Consider the following 22,517-nt stretch of genomic DNA (forward strand, 5'->3'; position numbering starts at 1 on the left):
ACTGAGTTACTGAAGGACTGGCATCAGGTGGATGTAAGACCTAGAGATACCTAAAGGAGATTGAGAAGTGAGCTTTACCTACAGGTCAGTGTGGGAGACCCAAATGCAGCTTCTTGCACATTAGGAAGCCATTCAGGGGAATTTAGGATTCAGAATGCTAAACTTGCTGAAGAATGTGGGAACCTTCAATTCAAAACCTTGAAGTTTTGCTGTTTTCAACTTTACTCTGGGAGTGAGGAACGATTTGCAAACATCATGACTGTAGTAGTTTTCTTCATGGGAGAAGAAAACTGTGTCAAGAGAAGATGGAATGCTTCCATCTTGCACTGTTACAGGTCAGAGGAGGTCTTAGGAACTAACGGAAATACTGTGGGAAAAAGATAAAGTACAGACAAACACCTTTGACTTGATAACAGTAAAAAATTTATTTTGATTCATATCATACTGAAAAATTAAATAAATAAAACATCAAAGAATGATTGAGACTGCCCACCAACACAGCAAACGAAACAAAACAACAAGAAAATGATTATCATATTCAATTATGTAGCCAGAAAAAGTTGGAAGAAAATGTGTTCATGAGAGAAAAAAAGTGCTCAAGACATTTGGCTTTGGTTAAGAACACAACACACTCAAGGAGTGCTTCAGAGAATTTTCAGGGGTGGTAAACACAGTTCAAGAGTTTGATGTCTCGACATGTTGATTTAGCAACTTCTTTTAAACAAAATAAAACTAGAAAATTTATAGCAGAAAGACAGACAGTCTTCCATTGACAGTGGGAATGAATTCTTCTTCCAGCATCATCTGTTGGTACCTCTTTATTCCGAAGGCATTTGAATGATGATCAGTCAGTCACATACAGGACTCAACAGAAAGTTCCTCTGGAACAGAAATGCAATGGTGTGGACTATCCTTCATCCTACAGCTTGTAAGGTCCACCCTCTGCTCTCCTCCTGCTCTGAAAAATGGACCTCAGTGGTACATATTACTACCTGCAGTTGGCAAGAAAAACGCAAATTGCAGGTTGTCACATGAAGACTTTAAAACTATCCAGAACAGTACGAGCCAAGAGCTTTGTATGTGCTGTCAGAAGCAGAATATCCAGGGAAAAGTTGGAAATTTAATTGAGCAGCAACAGGAAACTTTTTAAAATAATACGGGCTAGAAGATAGCTGATTTTTTTTTTTTTAATATCACTTTTCTTGACTGCAAGCTGCCACTTGTAGTAAAATAATCAATGGGAAATAGTACCAAGCCACAACTCTCTTCCATACCTTTCTGAAAATGACTGGAATAGTAATGAAATGTTCCCATTACTGACATCTGAGAGAAGAAAACAATGAGAAAATAAATTGTCATATTTCAAACTGATGATTTAAAAATAATCTCCAGAATCCAGTCAGAGGGTGAAGATAATGTTGGAGTGTTCCATAGGAATTTTTTCCTCTTAAAGTTTCTTTGCTTGACTAATATTAGTGTGACATCTTTCCAGAAGCATATTAACAATTTAAATAGTGGAAATTATTAAAATAAACAAGATTCAGGTAGAAACATCAAGCACATTGAATTTGCTCCACCTGTGACACGCAGCTGAGTAGTTGTAATGGCCAACATGCTGGGAGAGGACTTCTTGACATAAGGATCATGAACAGGTCTCATAATGAAGATTTGAAAATCCAGCCCTTTCCCTATTGCTAAACTGAAGAGTTATATGTGTACAACAAAGACAGTTTAGTTCCTTGTTTGGCATCCACAGCTCCTTTCATGCTTTAAGCCCAGTAATAGTCATGTGGGTAAAGGAGTTCATCTTGGTGAAACACGTATATTCCATCTGACTGTGTCATTATGCCATGAACTGCTGCCTTGGAGGGGAGCACACTATTAAAAGCCGGCCAGGGGGGACAAATCTTGGACTGAAGCACATCGCCAGTTGCAGGGCTAGGCTTTCACTGAGCTCACACCAAAATGCCTATCCACTAGGACATGTTGTGGCAACTGGTGCACAAAAGACAGGTCATTTAGATACAATTTCTGAATTACCTCAAATCCCAAACACTGTAATCCATTAGAAATGAAAGACACTTTTTTTTTCCAGGCCCGATCTGAAGTCCATTGAAGTCTGTGGCAAGAACTCCATTGGTTTCAGCAGAGCTGAAAATTGGTCAACAATCCGTAAGTTCTATTTTCATTATTTTGGGAAGCAAAACCCACAGTTCTCCACTCTTGAAAACCTGAACTTCATTCTTTGAATCCAGACAAATCTGCAGATGTAAAATCGCCACTGTCACTTCCCTCCTCTCCTTGTCTAGAAGCTCTGCCAATAATGCATTCACTCTTGAGCAACGCACATAGTCTGGCTTACACTGTAGGATCAGTTTGCGTAGATCATGTCTTTATAGATGTTGCTACTGTGCAAGGGATTCATCACTACTGTGTCACTATCTTATATTCCAACCCATGCTATCTCTTGCATTTCAAATGTAGACGTTGTAAAGAGATACCACTTTTAAATTTGTAAAAAAATAAGAGGAAAAGATTCCTTGGAACATTTGGATATTTTCCCATAAAAAAGGTAAAAGCTACCTTTAAAAATTAGCCTTGTTTGTGTATGCTTAAGTACAATATAGGAGATACTATTCCTAGTTTCAACTACAAAAGTATACCACTTGGAAGCTACACTTTGGTTAATTTCCTTCCCCTTTATTAAAAAAAAAAAAAAAAAGAGAAAAAAATACCATTTGTCACCATTAAAAAAAAAAAATCAAATCTTTGCACAATATAAAAGGCACATGTAAACGACTGAAAGAGAAAACAGTCCACTTTCCACCTTAAACTGATTAAATAAAAATAAGCATTTTGGAGTAATTTTCACAAAAAAATTTAAAAAGTTATGTATAACTAAACAAGACAGTTAAACAGGCTAAAAAGGCCTTAGTTTTTCTTTTATTTTTATTCTTTTTTTCTGGAGTTTTCAATATTTTTTTTTTTTTTTTTTTTTTTTTTTTACTATGGCTGTATAGGAAGCGATAATAAATAAGATATGATCATAGGTGATTTGATCTGCGTTTCCTAGATGCCATCAATGCAAAATGTGGCTATGGTAGAAACAGTTACTACTCCAGGCAACTTCATCACGTTTTTGCTTTATAGTGCATGAAACCAGAAGAGGAAACAGAAGAGAATTTGAAAAGATTAACAGCAGAACTGAATTCATTACTTTGAGGTAATTCTTACTATGATGTTCAGAGCTACTGTAGGTGTCAAATCCTAGAAGACATTTCCCATGTTCTTCAAGGATTTCTTGCCTTACTCAAGGAAAGAGCGGACATACAAACAGCAGTCCCTGCGCCCAAGTTCCCCCAAATTGCAACAGGTAGATCTTTCACCAGTAATTCAGGAATCAATCTGGAGAGCCTAAGGAGGAAGTCAGGATGTCATTTATTCCCACAACTGATCGGTAGTTCCTAGCTATCTATAGATAGCAAATCAAGTGCAGCATTCAAGCTGGTCCTCAGCTGAGCTCCCTGTGGTGAGCAATGCAGCAGTGTGACACACTGAATCCATTCCAGATTCACACCTTCAAACCTGGCTGACATCCAGATCATCTTCACTGAGCTTTGTGCTGCTGCATGTTGGAAATTGCAGCCCCTACTTGTCCCTGTGGCTAGGGTCATCTGCCCTTGAAAAATTTTATTTTTTCAATGGAGGCAAGAGTCAAAGTTACATTGAACTCAAAATCCCCATCATGGACACCTGTCTGTCGGAAAGCCCCAGCTGAAGCGTTGTTTTCCCAGTAGTGATGCCAGTGTCCTCTGCTGTCTGCTCCAAAACCATACACATTCACCTAGGAAATAAAAGAACTAGTGATATGGCATGGAAAGCAACTGGTCATCTGAAATATTGAAAGCTTTTTTTTTTGGTTATCAGTACATCTATAGACATCACCACCCGATGACCTCTTTGCTATACCAAGTTGTTCTACTGACTGAGATGGTGCCACCACAGGATACTGGCCCATGGTCTAATCAATGCTCATTACACCCTAAGCTGTGCTGAGAGAAGAGTAGAAAAGTCTTCAGTTTGTCCTTGTCTTCCAAATAAAATCCTCTGCAAAGTGTCTGCCCCGCAGTCACTTCTGATCCAGAGTCAGATGGGCGTTATGCTTTTTGTTTGTGCATACTCCTGTGGCCTCTCCTCTCCCAGCTGCTCACTCATCAGTGGCTATGCATGTCTCCTCTGGTCATAAGCTCAAATCTTATCTGAGTTTGCTCATTGCCTACTTGACAGAAACCAATATCCACCCAACCTGCCCATCCTATCTGCCTTGCCATGGTACAGTTTCTGCCAGTATCATTAGGAGTATTACTGTCAGCATACTGTCAACACCCCTGAGACACAATAAAGACTGAGACACAAGCTCTCTTTAATCAGCAGAGCTGTGTCTAGGCCAATGATTTTGCCGGCACTTTTTTTTTTTTTCTCTTCCCCTTTTGCTACCAAGCTCATACTTGCATCACCTCATATTATCCAATCAAGGAAATTTCCTCATACTCATGGAACTGAGGCATTTACTGTTTAAATTCACAAGCCTGGGAACAGAAAAGGATTTGAAAATAAGTAATTTGTATTTTCCAAACTGATTATGTAGGAGTTGGTAAATAAAATTATTCCAGTGGGATTATGTTTAAGATTCAGATATCTAAATGGGTGTGCTTGAGCACTTGGAGAACTAGGCAGCAATCCTTGAGCTCAGGGAGCAATCCTGCTCCCCAGATGTATTACCAAATGGTTGGTCTGCCTCTTGACTCCACGGACTAAATAGTTAAGACCTCAATGCAATTGCCCAAGCATAAGTGCTACTTGAGATGTTCTTGAGTACTTGACATCTACTCAAGAAGGGCAGATATCACACAGGACCAAGAGACTCCCACTCTTCTGAACTGTCATCTGGAAGTACAGGGCATATTCAGGGCACTGCCAACATCTGCAGGTGCCTGAAGTCAGACAATATACTCTGGACTTTCACTGATGAGATGGATACACAACTAATTGTAGATGTAGACACAATCCATATTTATACATCTTTTAATTCCAAATAGACTACCACCTTTTAGCTCAGTTAAATTTCTCTGAAATGCATTTGAAACCCTATCAGTCTTAGTCATAAGGAAGAACTGTTTCTCTCAGAGTGGTCAGGCAATAGAATGGCTGTCCAGGGAGGTGGTGGAGTTGCCATCCCTGGCAGTATTCAAGAGGTGCCTGGATGAGGAGCTACGAGATATGGTTTAGTGGCTCAGGCTAGTAATAGTAATGGGTAGATGGTTGGACTAAATGATCTTGTAGGTCCTTTTTAATCTTATGATTCTATGATTCTACCATTAAAAGAAACAGCGACTGGTCACCCAAGCATATCTGAGTATTACTGAGGACTTTGAATCTATCTGAAGAAGCAAAAGGCACAGAAGGTGGCAAATAAAGGTCAGGGCATGATTTTGGCACCTCAGTGTGGTACATCTTATTTAAAACCTATATATCCACACATAGCCAGACTTTACCTCATCGCATACATGGAGTGCAAATATCACAGAAAGAAGGCCTGTGGAAGGGTATCTCCCATGATTCTGAAGCCAGTTTTCATAGACGTATTTGATAAAAGATGGATTGTAAATCAGGATCTAGGCAAAATTGGAGAGATAGATTCATTACTAAAACACTGGGGGGAAAAAAAACAAAAAAAAAACCAACAAAACAAACTGTAGCATCTCATCCCTACAATGACACCAGGGTAGGAAAGAAAGGGATAATAAGTATTCTTTAAGGACAAGTGTACAATCAATGAACATACAGATGTTGTATTATAGCAGAGAGCTTGGCTACATAGTTATTACACCAAAGCAGAAAACAGAAAAGATAAGGATGCTTACCCATATCCTGAGCTCACTTAGGAAACTCCAGTGGAGTGGATCTCCAGAAGAGATCCTTCCCCCTGGTAGTCAGCTCTTAAATGGGTCTAGGAGAGGTGCAGCCAGGCTCCACCCCTTCTGGCAGCACAGGTGAATTGCCTTCACCTGTGCTCCCATGGCTGACTTATTGCTCGCCTCAGGTGATCAATCACAAGTTCTGGCCGTGATTCAGCAGTTCCCATACAACAAGTGAAAGGGAAACATAAAGTCCCATAGTTAAGCATGATCCATATTTTCTATGTGCAATTGCGCATATCTACTCCTTTGTCAGACTCAGTATCCCACTTGATCACACTAACATAAAGCCCAAGTAATTCCTCCTGAAACCAATGGGTATGATTCTGTGCAAGAAAAAGAAAATTAGACATTCAGCTCTCCTTGCAGCATTCTGCCGTAGTGCAGGAGAGCTCTGGGGAGTCTGAGGCCTTTTCAAAGAAAATGTAAGATTACATGCCGTATTTGGGGGCAGTATCAGCATCCATATCTTCTGCAATGTATGGCAACCGTGTCTTGGTGTCTATATTTATAGGTCAAAGAAAACCCGAGGGTAGGTATAAACTATCAGGAATCCTATCAGGGAGCATCAGCTGCATTTCTCCTGTTTCCCAAACAAATTATTTTTCTATGTTCTTCTATTTCTTTTTCTTTTTTTTTTTTCTCCAGCAAATCATACATCAGTTCTAAATGATTGTTTCCATTAGATGACCCCATAATTTCTCCAGGAGATAACAGTCTGATGTATGATTTGCTGGAGAAACAGTGACTCCAAAGACTGGTGGGAGCCTTTGTTTTCAACCTTCTTGTACTGAATCAGGAAAAGAGAGGCTTTTCCCTCCATGCTGCGTTTGGAATTAGAGTGACAGTGTTTCACTGCTATCTGGTTAGCTGCAGGGCTTCTTCTTTTACAAAGTCAGGGGTTAATTGCTGATATTTTATCTGTGTGTAATTGCTTCTCAAATGGTGCTTAGGTTCACACATTGTGATAGGAAATACTTCTTGTCTCTCGTTTGGGAAGCTCCTGAATATCCCCAGCCCAGGGCTAGGCTGGTGCTACACAGTTGTGACACTGCTTTGACAACCTGCCACAGTCTAACTCACAAGGGTTTTGCAGAAGTTAATGTGTCCATCACCACAGGTAGAAGTGAGCTGAGTGATTATTTAATACCCCACATAGGTCCACAGTTGAAGTAGAGTGATACAAACTGATAGTGGTTAAAGGCCTCATCTGAAATCCTTGGCAAAACCCAATCCGGTGAATGAAGGATGCACTCTAATTTGTGATCGTAATCCTCTGGGACTGACAACATACTGTGCCACTCCTTGAGAGACTGAGAGCTCTAAGCTTCTCTGAAAACCAGCTTCTTCAAAAGTTGCTGGAACAAGACTTCCATGTTGTTGGAAAGTCTGTGGAAGATGAAACGTCTTTAACTTCCCTTTACACAGCCTGCCTTGCTTATGTCCTCAGATCATACAGCTACAACAACAGACTGTGCATGATGGCTAAAGGTCCAGCATGGGAACAGTCATCTTGCTCCATTGGAAATCCTGCCCTGTTAAATCACAGCGTACTTGGGAAAAAAAGTCAGTTTGCTGATTACTATTTAGTGCATAATCCCTAAACAGCACGAAGGAACTAAAACTTTTGCTTATCTAAGTCTTGTAAAAAGAGTGTATTTTGGTCACTACTTTCATGGATGTTAAAGACTTTCTTGGATTCTTGCAGTCTCCTGAAGAGGCAAATGATCTACAGATGGACCAGCAGAACAAATTAACAAATGAGCACTGCTCACCTTTTCCTTTTTGACTTTGATCTTCCGTGGAACAGGAACATATGTGCTGGTAAAAGAAAAAAAAACAAAAGCAACAACAACCAACGTTAGTGAAAACCCAGCACAACATAAAAAAATGTATTTCCAAAGGGAGAATGAATGTACTTCACATAAAGTAATACATTCAAATAATTTGAAAGTAACAAGTTCAGAAAGTGGTTGGAAAATGAGGCCGCAATTAAGTAATAGAGCATGAAAAAAAATAATCTGAGCTTTTATTGAAGCAAGGCTTATAGAAAGGCATTACTTTTTTTTAATTTTCAAGGTAATTATTGACACTGGAACATCAAGGATGTAGTAGAGCATATTACTACACAGTCACTATGACACAGAGATCATGACTTCTAATTCTTGGACCATTACTTTTGCAGCTTTTGCACGCTGGTAACATGGTTTCATGCAATTTCATGGCAGAAATTCCCCACCAGGGGGAGACCTTTCCCCTCCTATTACTAGTAGCTGCTGCATTATTTTCAGAGAAGGTGGTAGCAGAGCAGTTATTTGCAACTCGGGCATCCCAATACACAGCCCCTCACCACCAGGCTATTCCCTGCCTCCCAGGGGGATGCAGATGGCTGCCAGCAGTTCCCCAGTGTAAACCTTTCAAATCACAGCTTATGACTGGCTTGAAATCACGAGTCATGTCTTGAAACAAAAAACTCTTTTCTGCTCTGTGTCCCATGAACAGCACATGCTGAGACTGCACAGCTCATCACGAGTGCTGAAAAAAAATCTAACCAAGGTTGAATGAAACAAGGTTGTGTCAAGTGAGAAAATCCGTTGAACTGGCCTTCTAATTGGAGCGTATCTCAAAACATGTCCTGTATACTTATTGCACAGAGGTTGAGAGCCTTCCATTAGCATCATCTAAACATTTTACGTGTGATTTTTGGTAATCCAGTGGTGAAAATGGCAATGTTCTCATTTCCTGAACTACTTTTGGGCACTCTGACCTGAGATGTCTACTCTGGGCTCGATGTAATAGGAGAGGGGACAGGTGGGTTGCAGTCCCTGCAGGTGTGACACAATAGACATGCACAGAGTTTGTCAGTGCTAATGGAGAAAGGGACACCCATGCAGACTTCTCAGTCTGCCGTCAGCAAATCTGCCCCTGCACCTGTTTCCCATGTCTGACCTTGATCGTGAGAAGCAAACTTGACAAACCTTTCTGTGCTTAAGAGGACAGAAAGGGCTTCCTTGTTGACAAAATCTCACTATTACATGAATAAACAGTCAGTCTTTTCCAGAAAGGTGACAGTGATGTAGAGGAAACAAGGAGACTATTTCATAGGCATGTGGCCAGGTCCAGTACAAGTGTTCAAGATAATACTGGCAGACAGCTCTAATCCACCCTCAAGACTCCTGTAGCTCTTGTCATGTGATAAGTTAGTCTTGCTTATATGAGATATATTTTTTTAGAAGCAATACCCAAGTCCTGAAGAATCTCATACAACTGCATAGAGTACTGGCATAGTGCTTGAAGTCAAATGGAGACCCCAACTGTTAAACTTACATAAAATCTGGGCTGCTGAGCAGCCAGAATGCTTGTGATTTTTTAGCAAATAGATCAGTCCTAGAGACCTACACTGTAATAGGACGTCCATCAATCAAGTGGTAGAAGTCTGAAAGAATCAATAAGCCATCAATTATAGGAATATCTGCTGTTTGGCTTTTATTTTGGACAGTAAAAAAAAAAAAGGAGTATGAAATATAAAATAAACAATTTAAATATTATATTATAATATAATAATAGTAAATTAATAATATAATCTGGATGTTGGTGGCCCTGCCTGCCTGCCTGTAGTGATCCTTGGGGGTCCATTCCAACCCAAGCCATTCTATGATTCTATGGTAATGCTGCTGGGAGGTGAGCAAGCTAACTCACAGATTTGAGCCTTAAGAGTTTATTATTTCGTTTGAATGGAACACAGAAAATAAATCACTGCACAAAAGCCCAACCAACAGTGATGCCTACCTTTTCTTTTAAGTATGAGTGCTGTTAACCTGAGTTTGGTTGACACAGCCTGCGTGAGACACATAATGGCCACACACATGCAGTAAGGAGTTGAACACTTCTTCTCTTTCAAAATATCAAATTTCAGATGGGTTTTATTCCTATTTGATCCTCCCTCTCTTCCACAATGTACTCTCAGCAGTTTCCTTACACACTATATCTGATATTATGATTAATGCCTCCTCAGAGGTTTATACCATTGGTCTAAAATTCCATTTAATGTATTGCTATGATTTGTGTGCTTATGATTGTCTGGTTTTATTATGCAGCATGTGCCAACTAATTAATAATGCAATTGCCCTGCTATGGCAAAAATCTTAAAATACTGTTATTTCTTCCATGTGGTAAATACATACTGATTTACACCAGCTGCTTACAAGCCTATTAATACAATCTAATTATAAATATATATATCCTGCAACTTACTAAGCAGGGATATTTTTCCCTTAATGTGCTGATTTCTAATTCCTGTTATTGACTAGTAGTTAAGCAATTATATGTTCCAGCCAGGCTAGGACTCACTCAACTTTTACCTCTCACTGCAACCCACTCGCTGTGACCTCTGAAAGGTAAATACTCCACAGAACATAGGAATGGCTTTGCAGTTTGGGCACAGAGCAGTGACAGTGATGGAAACATGGATGGGTGACGCTAGCAGCAAGGGATGATGGTCGATGGTTGGACTAGATGATCTTAGTGTTCTTTTACAATCTTAATGATTCAATGACTCTACGGACTGGCCCCCAGCAAGCTCCTCTTCCTAGCATAGACATGTATTTGACAAAGATGTATCAAGGGGCTTCATTCAAAGGCCACTGAAAGCAGCTGGAATCCTTCCTTTGCTTCCTGATGGGATTTGGATCCAGGCTTCAGGCCAGAGTTTTTCAATCTTTTTTTAATCAATATAACTTACGAAATAAAAGAATTAAGCCTTGCAAAAAAGGTCAGTGATATTTCTTAGCTGATTCTATAAGTGGATTGATTTACCTGAAGTATGACTGTCTGTTGAAAATGGATTTTTTTGAGACAACTTATGACTGGACACACTAACTGCTGGTGACAAAAAAAAAAAGCTAAAAAGAAACAAAATCACATTTGTTACTAATTAAGAGAATCCTAATGAAAAGTGAAGAAAATCAAAAATGCATTTGCTAAGAGGAAAGTATTTTAAAAAAGAATTAAAACTATTTTTTGTCCCATCGAAAAGTTTACATCCAGCAGATAACCTCAATCATGTGATATTGATACAAATATCACATATTTCATTCTCTGGATTAAGAAAAGCCATTTCATGGGAATGGAGAATCTGCTAGCAAGCATCCAGAAAAAAACATACAATTTGTTCACACTTCTAATTCTAGTGCTGCCAAAAATGCACTTCAATCTGAAAGCACTCATAAAGAAGAAAGAGAGAACAAACATCATTGTGGCACATTATTGCCAGGTAAAATGCGTTAATTTAAGGCCATCACACAAGTGCTGCACAAAACAATGCTGCCTCCTCTGTATGGCTGTCAGTCACCACATGCCATGCTATCCTGAGACACCTTCATACTGACAGAGCAAAGATGTTGTGGCAAAACTGAGCAGAAGTTCAGCAGGGTTATCTGAGACAAATTCGGGGAGCAGGGCATGAATGGGAAAAGGAGAAGGAAAAAGCTAGTCAAGGATGCACTGAGTAACTCCCTGTCTTCATCTACACCAAACCCAAATACTACCTCTTGCATCACCACTACTCCCCACTGAAAGACCCAGGATAGGTGAAGAGAGATTTGCTTCTTCACTTGGCACAATTACTTGTTTGTTCTCTCTGAAAATCCATTTTGGGTGGATGCAAGACCCCACCTCTGCTCTCATGAGACTCCATCTGGAACGCTGCAGGAGCCACCAGCACAAGAAGGACGTGGGCCTCTTGGAGTGGGTCCAGAGGTGGCCATGAGGATGACTGGGGCTTACAGGACATCTGAAGAGGGACATTTTACAGGGGCATGTAGTGACAGGACAAGGGTTTCAAACTGAATGAGGGTAGATGTTAGAAGGAAATTCTTCATTATCAATGTAGTGAGGTACTGGTACAGGCTGCCCAGAGAAGCTGCAAATGCCTCACTCCCAGAGATGTTGAAGGTCAGGTTGGATGGGGTCCTGGGCAGCCTGATGTGGTGAGTGGCAACCCTGACCCTGGCAGAGGGTAGGAACTGAGTGGGCTTTAAGATCCCTTTCAACCCAAACCATTCCATGGTTCTGTGATTCTGTGTCTCTGGCCAGACCCAGGCACTGAATCCCAGGACAAAGGAGGACACGAACAAGCCAGTGGGGAGCTGAATTGAGCAGTCAGGGCAGGATGAGCCATTTCCAGCTCTTCCTCTGTCCTTAGCCATGTAGCTGTGAGTCACATGAAGGAGGAAGAGTTGATTTTCTTGAGAATGGAGGCAGGATTGTTCTTCCTCTGCTGAAAAATCTAGAAAGGACCAAAACTGCTCAGGTAACAGCTGATAAGTATAGCCAAGTTTTCATTTTCCATCTCTCTTCTCTGCTGCAACCCATTCTGAAGACCCCCTCAGATCTCAGCCCTGCAATTAGCTACAGATCTGATCCCATGACATGTCTGACCTCCACTGTACATTTGAAATCTGATATGGATTTGTCCCAGAGCACCTGGACTGGAGACAATTTCCCAGCAGGAAATTAAAATAACACCAGACATAAAGTTCAAATGGTGGCTTTGCTCTCTGAAGCAGGTAGAAGGGAAGGAGCGAGAGTATGAGAAAGAGCGGAGGAAACAAGAGAATGTGAAGGGGCTCTCCAGCCTGAGAGCAAGTCTCAGAGCAAAATAATGCTCTCACATGGATCCAGCTTTCCTACAGATGGGTATGGCTCTATTCAGAGAAATGTTGCAAGTGTTTAACCCTCAGGACCTTCCTGGGAAGACTGGGGAGAAGTGGGTGTCTTCTGACCAGGTAAAATGCATAGAGCTTCTGATCAACATGCCCAAGGGAAGAAGTTCTGGATGGATGTCTAAACACCATGGTCTGTGTCTGCTCTTCCTTCCTTACACAAGCATTCTGCACATTCTGCAATCTATGAGGACAGGCTGAGAGAGTCTAGAGGAGAGAAGGCTCCAGAGAGACTTGAAAGCAGCCTTTCAAAACCTAAAGGAGGGCTATAAAAAGGAAGGGAACTGCTCTTTAGCAGAGTTTGTTGTGACAGGACAGGGGGAAATGGTTTCAAACTAAAAGAGGAGTGATTTAGACTGGATGTGGAAAAAAAGTCTTTTACAATAAGGATAATGAAGCACAAGAACAGGTCGCCCAGAGATGTGGTGGATGTCAAGCTGGATGGGGCTCTGAGTAACTTGACCTAACTGCAAGTGTCCCTGTTAAGTGCAGGGGAGTTGGACTAGATGATCTTCTGTGATCCCTGCCAACTCAAATGATTCTATGATTCCCTCGTCTCCTTGTCCTCTTCTGCAAGTGGGATAATGTATGCTGGAGGATCATTTGGCCAGCAAAATGTCACAGCAGGATAGTGTGGGTGGCTAAGACCCCTGGTCTCATGACTAACCTATAAAACGCCTGATTCTGTACTTAAGCTGCTATAAGAGTGAAAAGACCACAATGGCAAATCCCCACTTCTGATTAACTTACAGGGGAGCTTCACAGACCCTCATAGACACCCATCCTTCAGCCTGTCCACTTGGTACTGCCCTTACTTACAAGTTGATAGTGCCTGTGGTGAGAGCGGTGACAATCCAGCGCAGGTCCAGGGTTTTGAAGGGGATCACGATCATGCTCACATTTTCTGCCAACTCTCTGTAGCTCTCAGGATAAACAAAGTGGTGGGTGGTCTTGCTCCCAACATCTGATTCGTAACCAATGGTGGGTGCCCGGTTCATTCTACAGCCCAAAAATAAGAAGTAAGAGAGTGAGAAAGTTGGAAATGAATTAGGTGCAAATGTGATTTTTCTAGCTTAAAGTGGCAGGAAAAAGTTCCCATGGCTAAAGAGAGTGCTGCATGTAGGCTCTTCAGGTGTAGAGATCCCCAGGCAGCTTAAGTGAACTTCACGGTCCATAAATTAAAAGCAAACAAAGGATAGGCTTTAGTGTACAGTTGGGTTTGTCTGCAAAGGTGTCTCTCTGAGCATGTCCCTGGGTCCCCTTTATGGTCAGCAGAGAGCTAGTCAACAGAGCTGTGGGCCAATAAGGACACATATCCTCTCACCCTAATCAATATATTAATTACACCTCTTGCAAGTGAGAAAATTACTGCCCAACTAAACTTCACACAGTTTGCCTCCTTCGTACAGGTGTATTTGGATGTCTGGGGTGTAAGTAACAAACCACTACTTGTGATGAGAAGCAGCAAATACTCCTTGGGGTCCTTTCATGAGAAAGCACCAAATTCTCAGTGGCAAATGCAGGATCTGCTGCCAAACCCTTCATTTTCACAACTTTGATCATCTATCTAGGGAACAAGGAGCACTACAAAACCAGCTTCAAAGCCTGATAATACCTGCTTTATATCCAGTCTGCAGATCAGAGAACCCTACGGTGTGGCTGGCCTTGCATATCTCCATGGTACAGTACAATACCAACGGAAACTCTCAAGTCAGCTCTCAGCAAAATAAGTTTGTCTGTTGCCCAGAGAAGTCTCCTGTAGAGACAGGAGCTCATCTCCTGGCAGGAGGACAAGGAAGGATGTAGCTGAGGAAATGATGGTCAGCATCATACATTGCTGGATAACATACTGCTGTTGCCACTGCTAACAGGGAAGCAAACTCTAGCAAATTTAAGCCAAGTTGCATTTTGCAGTGCTCCCTCAGGTGAATCAGTTAAATTTCTTCTAATTTCCTCAAAGGGAGTTATTAACATAGGTAGAACATCCTGTGTGGACTTGTTGCTGAATTCTCTTCCTTTCCAGCTTTAAGGATCCTCACTGTAATGCATAAAAATACCACACAAAGAGTAAGAATTCCTACACTTCTATCTTGAGATTAGTCAATCTGAAGTACGTTATACATGGCATGTTTTCTGTGAACACAAAGCCAAGCATTGTGTCTTAATTATGGATACAAAGGCAGCAATCATACACAGTCTCAACAGAAAGGACTGGGATTTCACTTAGTCAAGAAAACTGACAGCAAAGCAAAAGTGACCCGGAATACAGTGTATGGAAAGGAGGGTGTCACCTCAGGCTCTTTTCTACACTTGGATCTATTGCCAGAGCATGTGAAAGTGAATTACCAGATCACCAGAGATTTCATTTGTTGGATTAGCACATGGATGGGTCACCTCCTCTGCACAAGGTTCTTCAACAAATCCTAAAACCTTGTGCCATTCATTCAGATCCAGCTTGAGACAGCTAAATTAGAAGTCACATGTAAGAAAAAATTCTTTCTCAGTGAGGGGGTGAGGCACTGGAACAGGCTGCTCAAAAAAGTTGCAGATGCCCTGTCCCTGAAGACTTTCAAGGTGAGGCTGGATCAGGCTCTGGGCAACCTGATCTAGCTGTGGATGTCCCTGTTCATGGCAAGGGGACTGGACCGTGATCTCTGAAGGTCCCTTCCAACTCTAAGGGTTATACGATTCTATTCTTGAAGTCAGAGACAGCCATGATAAATTTCAAATCACAGAGAGTTTCCCCTTTGCCAGGGATGCATAGCTACAGAGGGGGGGACACATCCCCTTAATTACTATAAAAAAAAATTCAATTTTCCTTCCAGCAAAGCCTGCCAGGCTTTTCTATAAGAATTTTGGAAACATAGGCCAGGTAAGAAAGTCCACACAGGAATTGGGTGGTCTCCAAAGCAAGCAACAAAGAGTTAAGCATAAATGCACTTCCACTGCCAAGCATTTACAACCCATGGGATTAAGGTGGGGGGCTCTTCCCTTCACGTATGAGAAGATCTGGTTGGCTGACTGCCTCTGGGAAGATATTTGTTTGCTGCACGCAAATGAAGGAAGCAATCCTTGAAATAATTTATCAAACACATCTAGGTGTCCAAGCGGCGTCAAAAATAGAGAGGCTTAAGGTGGCCTAGCAGTTCAATAGCGCTGATCTTCTGTTGACTCACTTTCAACTGCTTCCAGCTAAACATTACATTCTGAGAGAGTAATTTCACACACTGTATTTCCAGTAGCAGTCTCTCCATTCAAGGCCTTCTGATCTGCCCCCAAGGCTCCCTGAATTGTGCTGCACAGCCAGCTGTGGTGTAGAGTTGGAGAATGTGTTGGACTACTGTGGTCAAGAGAGCTCCCCCTGAAACCTTGGCAAAGTGAACTTAGCCCATATATCTTGATTGCCTTCTGGGAGGTTCTCTCTGCCTACCTCATGTCTCCTTGTCTTTCAGCAGGAAAAAATAGACAATGCTCACTGTCACAAAAGACAGAGTTGATACGTCCCCTAATGAAGTGGCTCTAGCCATTAAGCTGTCTCCTCTCTGCACAGGAGCCTTCTCAACCTACCACTGCTTAGAAGTGAACAAGTGCAAGAAAGAAAGATCTGATACAGTCAGTTATGTGTGCAAAATATCATTTGTCAGCCCTAGCTAGAGAGAGAATGTTTACCCAAGATTATCATTTTTTCAGGCATTTTTTTAAAACACAAGCAGTTTTGAACAGTGCAGAATAAGTTACAGTATCAACACATACCTAAATCCAGGACAGGTCATGTTTTCCTTCTGGACTAAAACAAGAAGCCGTATCTTTAACACACATAATTTATATTCCTGTAGCTTAGACAGAACCTGAGCACCCGATTTCACTAGGTAGTCCTTGAAATCTTTTTTGCTCTCTTGTCCCAGAAAATAGCAGTGAATCTTCAAACAACAGAGACCTCTGGAGCTGAAGTGGTGCCTGCTTACCTGAGCACAAAGTCATGGGAGTCAATATCTTGGCCATACTGAGACTGACGAAGGTTGCCGGAGTTGCCCACGACGGCACACCGTCTGCATGAGAAAGTGCCCCGCTCTTGCAGTGGGTCCCCGTCCCCAGGAATGATCCCAAACAATTCCTTGAGAGTATCATTAATATTCTTCGGAGATTTCTCTCCTTGCAGTTTCTGTGAGGGAGAAAAATCACTCCAGGTTACCACTATACCAGTATAACCAGCTTCTCTGTGAGTGAGACATGGCTTCAAATGTCTTCTCAAAGACCAACTTAGCTCATGCTGCTGCAGACACTGTCTCCCACAGTGTACGCTACAAGGCTTCAGGTGGGAGCTTCAAAAGTGAAGGAAAAACATGGAAAACCCTTTCCCAATTATTTTTTAACTTGCTTTCCCTTTTCTCCTCCTTTTCCATTAACAGCCTCACATCCCCGGTCTCTATTTAGCCATAGTGGAACAGATCATACATTCTCCTCAAGGCTGACCCCAGCACAATTAAAGTCCTTCTGAAGTCTAAAAGCCTCATACTGCTTTGGACCAGATATCTTCTGTTAAGACACGTATAAGATTACTTTTAACTCTCCTAGGAAGGACAAAACAGTCTAAGGGAACCAGATGGAGTACAGAATTAGGGCCAAGCCAGCAAGAGTAGCCACGGACACCCTTCCCTCAAGTTTTGGCACATGCCAGAAGTGGGACAGTGAGTTTTCACTTCTGTTATTCTGGACTAGCCAGACGCTAGGGCAATACAGTACAGAAAAGTAGAGTTAACCCTGAGAGCTGGAGATGTAAAGCTATACAAAAAATTCTCAAGGATGAAGAAAACCACCCCGGACCTTGGTCACTGTGCCTGTTGCCATGGAGGGAAGTTCTTTGTATCAGTCCTGTGGTGCGTGGTGCAAACAATGGCCAGATGGTGAAGGCAGCGGCAAGGAGCAGGGCAGGTGATGTTACACTCACTCCCTTTCTGGGAATCTGCTCTCTGAGGGCTGCTAAAAAGGTTGGGAGTGTTGGCATGCTGACACAAATCACTGCCCACACCCGTGGTGTCACCTGCTCACACGTAGGATAGAAAGCTCCCTAAGGGAGAATGGATCTAAGACAACATCCGCCAAAAGGCTTTGCCCTGCTCTGCAAGCTCAGGGCAAGGAAATACAGGGAGGGAGGGAGGGAAGAAAAATACCTTTCCCACGACTCCCAGCAATGGCCTGGGGTAATCTGGCTTTAGTTTTGACGCTCTTCTCTCACCTGCACCAGGACCTGTAAATCTGTCCTACTCTCTCTACGTACACATAAAGAACTATGACTGCAAATTTTGTTTGATCATCAAAATTATGTGTTGTCTCTTCACAGATCTATGTAAAGAAACCTTATTTGCACAGAACTGAACGACAAGTCCATGGAGGTCAGAGATAAAGGAAAACAAGGCCAAGGACTCAGAACAAAGGAGCCAAAGAAATCTTACCTAACAAATTCATAGAATCATAAAAAGGTTTGGCTCGCAAGGGATCTCAATGATCATCTAGTTCCAATCTCCTGCCAGGGGCAGGGCTGCCACCCAATAGAACAGGCTGCCCAAGGCCGCATTCAACCTGGCCTTGAATCACTGCCAGGGATGAGGCATCCACAGCTTCTCCAGGCAACCTCTGCCAGGACCTCACCACCCTCACAATGAAAAATTTCTCCCTGACATCTGATCTAAATCTCCTTTTAGTTTAAAACGTTCCCTCTTGTTCTATCACTACCCACTGACAACAACTTCACCTTCCTGCTAACCATTGCTAACCTACACACTCACGTATGCGTTGCACAGGGTGGTCCTCACTAAAAGAAGTCAGCACAAAACTCTTGCTGGGCTGAAGTTACCATCCATTACTGTCTTGGCCTGCAGCTGATGCTGAGTTTTGGCAGAGACAAGAGGAAGGGCTTGGACTACCACAGCTCTGAGTCCATTGGGTAGTGCTGAGAAATGACATCAATCACAGCACCACTGAAATAGGCACTGCCTTCTTCTGGCTGCATTAATAACTCACCCCTTCGTGTTATTCCTTCAACCCACTCTGAGGGCAGGACATTAGAAAAGCCAGGCCAAGTAATCAAATGGCTGCACCTACAGCTAAAAGGTAATTAGGATGCACAGACAAGAACAGTTATTATTGCTACATATACATACATACGTATTCTGCAGGCAGTTTAAGCACAAATAGTCATTTTCTCCTAAATTTTTTTGTGTGTGATGTTACCAACATATCTTCACATACCTAAACTTGTATGTTCTTTATTAACCCAGTCTAACCTAATTCTCAAAACTAATTGGCCTATAAGCAAACCACTTAATGTTAGCCTAATCCTGCACAGCCTTCAAAATAAACGAGGGCTTTTCATAGATGTCACAGAATGCAGCATCAGTGGTATTACGCAGAAAAATCCCATTTTTTAAGAAGGAACTTGTTTTGAGTTATTTGAACACATGCGCACACACCATTTGCAGACTCCTCTCTCTGTAAAGACTGAACTGACTTTAAATGCCTTTAAGAAATGAAAGAGAATACCAGCAAACATTGCTTCAAAACATTTTAAAGAACGTAATCATTCTAGGAAAAATAAAAATTTCTTCTTGAACTGATTTTGCCCAACAAAATTCAGATAGAGAAGGTAATTTTCATAAAATCCTAAGCAGGTGAGCCTTCTTTTTATGTTAAATGACCTTTTCAGACAGAATGATAGCGTCAGTAAAGGAAATGAGCAGTAGCACTTCTGTTTTTGGTGCATTATGGGCAGGCACAGAATTGAGATCTGAAGTGTCTTTCTGTTACACTGCTATCAGTCTATACTACCTGCATTGCAATCATGTTAAAATGTGCTCACCAAGCCCAGGCAGAAGGCCGGATACCACTGTCCTAAAATCTCTGTTATACAGAATTTCTCCAGCTGAGATTAGGACTGGCTTTACAGACTGCAAAGACTGTAAGTAGAGGGAGGACTTTTTGCTTAACTCCATCCAGGAAAACACCAGTCTCTCATTAAAGGTGCTGTTTTTATATCCTCAGTGATAATCTGATCGGACTCTGTTTTTCAAGACCAGGACTAATCTTCAATGGTCTAGTCTTTGACTTTTCAGCAGTACAAAGCAGAACAGGAAATACAGTTGTTTAACTCCAAGGCAGATCTCTTTTAAAACTTCAGACGCAATATGCAGCCAAGTTCCTTATTTCACAATGATTATTTGACTTCTTGAAAATGTCTATTTTGATAGCTTTATAATTACAAGCCAATTATAGTTCACTTTCCCACAACAAATAGTTGTTTTTGGGGTTTGTTTTTTTTTGAGTAGTGTTGTCATTTTAACAATCTACCACCAGTTTGGCATTTCCCATAAATGAAAACTGTGAGGAAACTAAGTCCATCCCCGTCATGCAAAGCAGAGCCATGTAAACCCTGGCAGTGCAGATGGCAGCATAATGCCCACTTGGAGCTCTGCTGAGATGTGATGTTCTCTCCAAGTGCTGTACGTGTGTGCCAGGGATATATCTATGAATATAGCTGCTGGCTTAAATACACTGAAATACCTGAACCGTGTGTCCTTGGCGAAGTCACTGGTCTTCTCCAAAGTCTTTGCAATCAACAGCCTTATCTAACGGTGCAGTTTAATCTCTTGCCCAGTTCCAAAAGGAATCTTTACCTGACTTGTGTCCACATATCAAATATCTCAAAACACTTCAGTCTCTAGCCCTCTGAGAATAAGAGACCAGAAACCTTGGGATTTCCTGTTTTTGTATCTCGGAAGGCTTCCCTAGGCTCTCTGGTACCATCACGCCACCAGTAATGGTACCAAGTATTGCTAAGAAGCAGTACTCAAAACTAACTAAGAGAATGCAAGGGGAGGATGTGAATTCAATCAAGCCTGCTCAGAGCTAATAACTTGGAGCAGTGGCAATGAAATCAAAGAGTCTAGAAGGGAAAACCTGCTGGTGCTTGTGCACCCTGCATCCATGGGCAATTTGGATAGTTCAGGTTGGATACTAGGAAAAATTTCTCCTCCAAAAGAGTGGTAATGAATTGGAACAAACCACCCAGGGACGTGGTTGAATTACATCCCTGGAAGCCTTCAAGAACCATGTAGATGTGCCACTGAGTGACATGGTTTAGTGGGCATGGTAGGGATGGGTCGATGGTTGGGCTAGATGCGTGGTCTTTTCCAACCTTAATGATTTCCTGATTCTAAGTTTGGCACTGCATTATATTAGACACACCTTCAAAATCCCAATATATTAGCATGTAGAAAATATCCTGCTTAACCTGAATGTAGGTGCAAATGTGTCACGCCTGGGTCAGGACACAACCTAAGTGGTGGAAAGCCGTAAGTGTGGGCCTGGCAGCACATCACGGACAGCCCTTTTGCAAGAACACTGACAGGCAGCCTAGGAAAGTAAGTGCAGAAATACTCTTTTTCAGTGTTTTCCCTTTTTTCAAATTGTCTTTAAAAGATAGAGACTTAAGCCCCATGAGAACCTCTTTTGCACAGCTACTAATTGCCTTGCTGCAACAGTTTGGAGGCATTAACACTCAGGCAGCACATTCCAGTCATAAGACATTGTACAAAGATTAATCCTAGCAACAGCCTGATGGGGCAAATGCAGGTAATCTCCATTTTGCAGACCGAAGGAAAGGTTAAAAGAAGACCATCAATTTTAAAAATGTCTCCTTGGTCTGGAAAATATGACATTATTATTGTTATACTTAATGTCCTGCAATTACTATGCATCAAAAAGATTTAGGGGAAGAATATAGGGCCTTTCAAGGGTTTGGGTTGGCTTTATGTAATGATTTGTGTCTGTCATAAAATATGTATTTTCAAATATAAATGTAATGTCCATTTTTTATGCAAATAGCACTCAGTAATGTGTGCATGCCAAATTGTATGATTTCCAGCTTCCACGGCTGGTACAAGCCACCTCCACAAGAGCAAAAAGACCCTGCCTCTGCCAGCTCTGTGTGCTTGTGTTTCTGGCTGCGGGATGCCTGCAGCTCAGCAAAACTGAGCCTGCTGTTCAGAGGGACTGCAGGTTCAAAGCACTTTCAAATCCATCTATCCTTGCCGCAGAAGAACCTGGTGCTGTCCAGCTGGACATACAAGACACTGCTGGCAAGGGCACGTGGTGGGGATGCCCTTTTATTCACAGTCTGCTGAGAAAATCTTTAAGCCATACATTACACTTTTTCTTACAGCCACAAGACCTAAAAGCTGGCATTTTCTTTTAGATATGCTAATCAAATGTCCCCAAGAGCTGAGCATCATAAAACTCAAGATAAAACATGTTATAATGTGAAAGTTTATGAACTCTGTGCAGCAGGTAAGATTGCCAGAGAACTCTGAGCCTGATTTTACTTATTATAAACTTTAATAAGTTTAAACTTTAATACTTTATTATAAACTTTAATCCATCAGCTTGAGTGGAGTTATTTGGAATTTAGAATAGCAAGTTTCATTCTTGCATTTTTTATACTCTCTGATCACTAAAAACAATGAAGAAAAACTTTCAGGACAAAACAAGAGAACTATAAATAAATGCTATGCCATGTTACAGCATGTATTTTTTTATTTTTTTTTTTTGTCCCAGCTCCTTATATATGGGCTACTGTCATAGATCAATAGAAAACTTGAAAGTGAGCCTGTTGTTCAGGACAATGGGACAGATAATAGGGATAAATGCAGCACGTTGTATAAGGTGACAACTTCCAGAGAGACTCTGACAATCCCTGAAATACAAGATGAGTAAATGCAAATGGACAGAAAGACAGAGGGACACATGGAGAAGAGGGGAGGGG

The 22,517-nt window shown here is 41.6% G+C and overlaps 1 protein-coding gene across 2 annotated transcripts in view; it reads right to left on the reverse strand.

Annotated features, from left to right (window-relative positions):
- Positions 1-405: 405 nt before the first annotated feature.
- The window catches only part of ST3GAL1 (ST3 beta-galactoside alpha-2,3-sialyltransferase 1), a 72,992-nt gene continuing 50,880 nt past the window's right edge, over positions 406-22,517 (reverse strand). Inside the window, exons 3-8 of one of the 2 annotated variants that reach the window (XM_042870180.1) lie at positions 16,666-16,862; positions 13,520-13,699; positions 7,754-7,799; positions 5,556-5,675; positions 3,754-3,844; positions 406-1,323 (exon numbers count right to left, since the gene is read on the reverse strand). In XM_042870180.1, coding sequence (XP_042726114.1) covers positions 1,235-1,323; positions 3,754-3,844; positions 5,556-5,675; positions 7,754-7,799; positions 13,520-13,699; positions 16,666-16,862 — 723 coding nt within the window. In that variant the 3' untranslated portion in view covers positions 406-1,234. Of the gene's footprint in view, positions 1,324-3,421; positions 3,845-5,555; positions 5,676-7,753; positions 7,800-13,519; positions 13,700-16,665; positions 16,863-22,517 lie in introns of those variants that run through there. The other variant, XM_042870181.1, reaches the window with a different exon arrangement.

Source organism: Lagopus leucura, unplaced genomic scaffold, assembly GCF_019238085.1.
Source record: "Lagopus leucura isolate 7727_CA_CO unplaced genomic scaffold, USGS_WTPT01 Super-Scaffold_100002, whole genome shotgun sequence".
NCBI classification, from domain to species: Eukaryota; Metazoa; Chordata; class Aves; order Galliformes; family Phasianidae; genus Lagopus; species Lagopus leucura.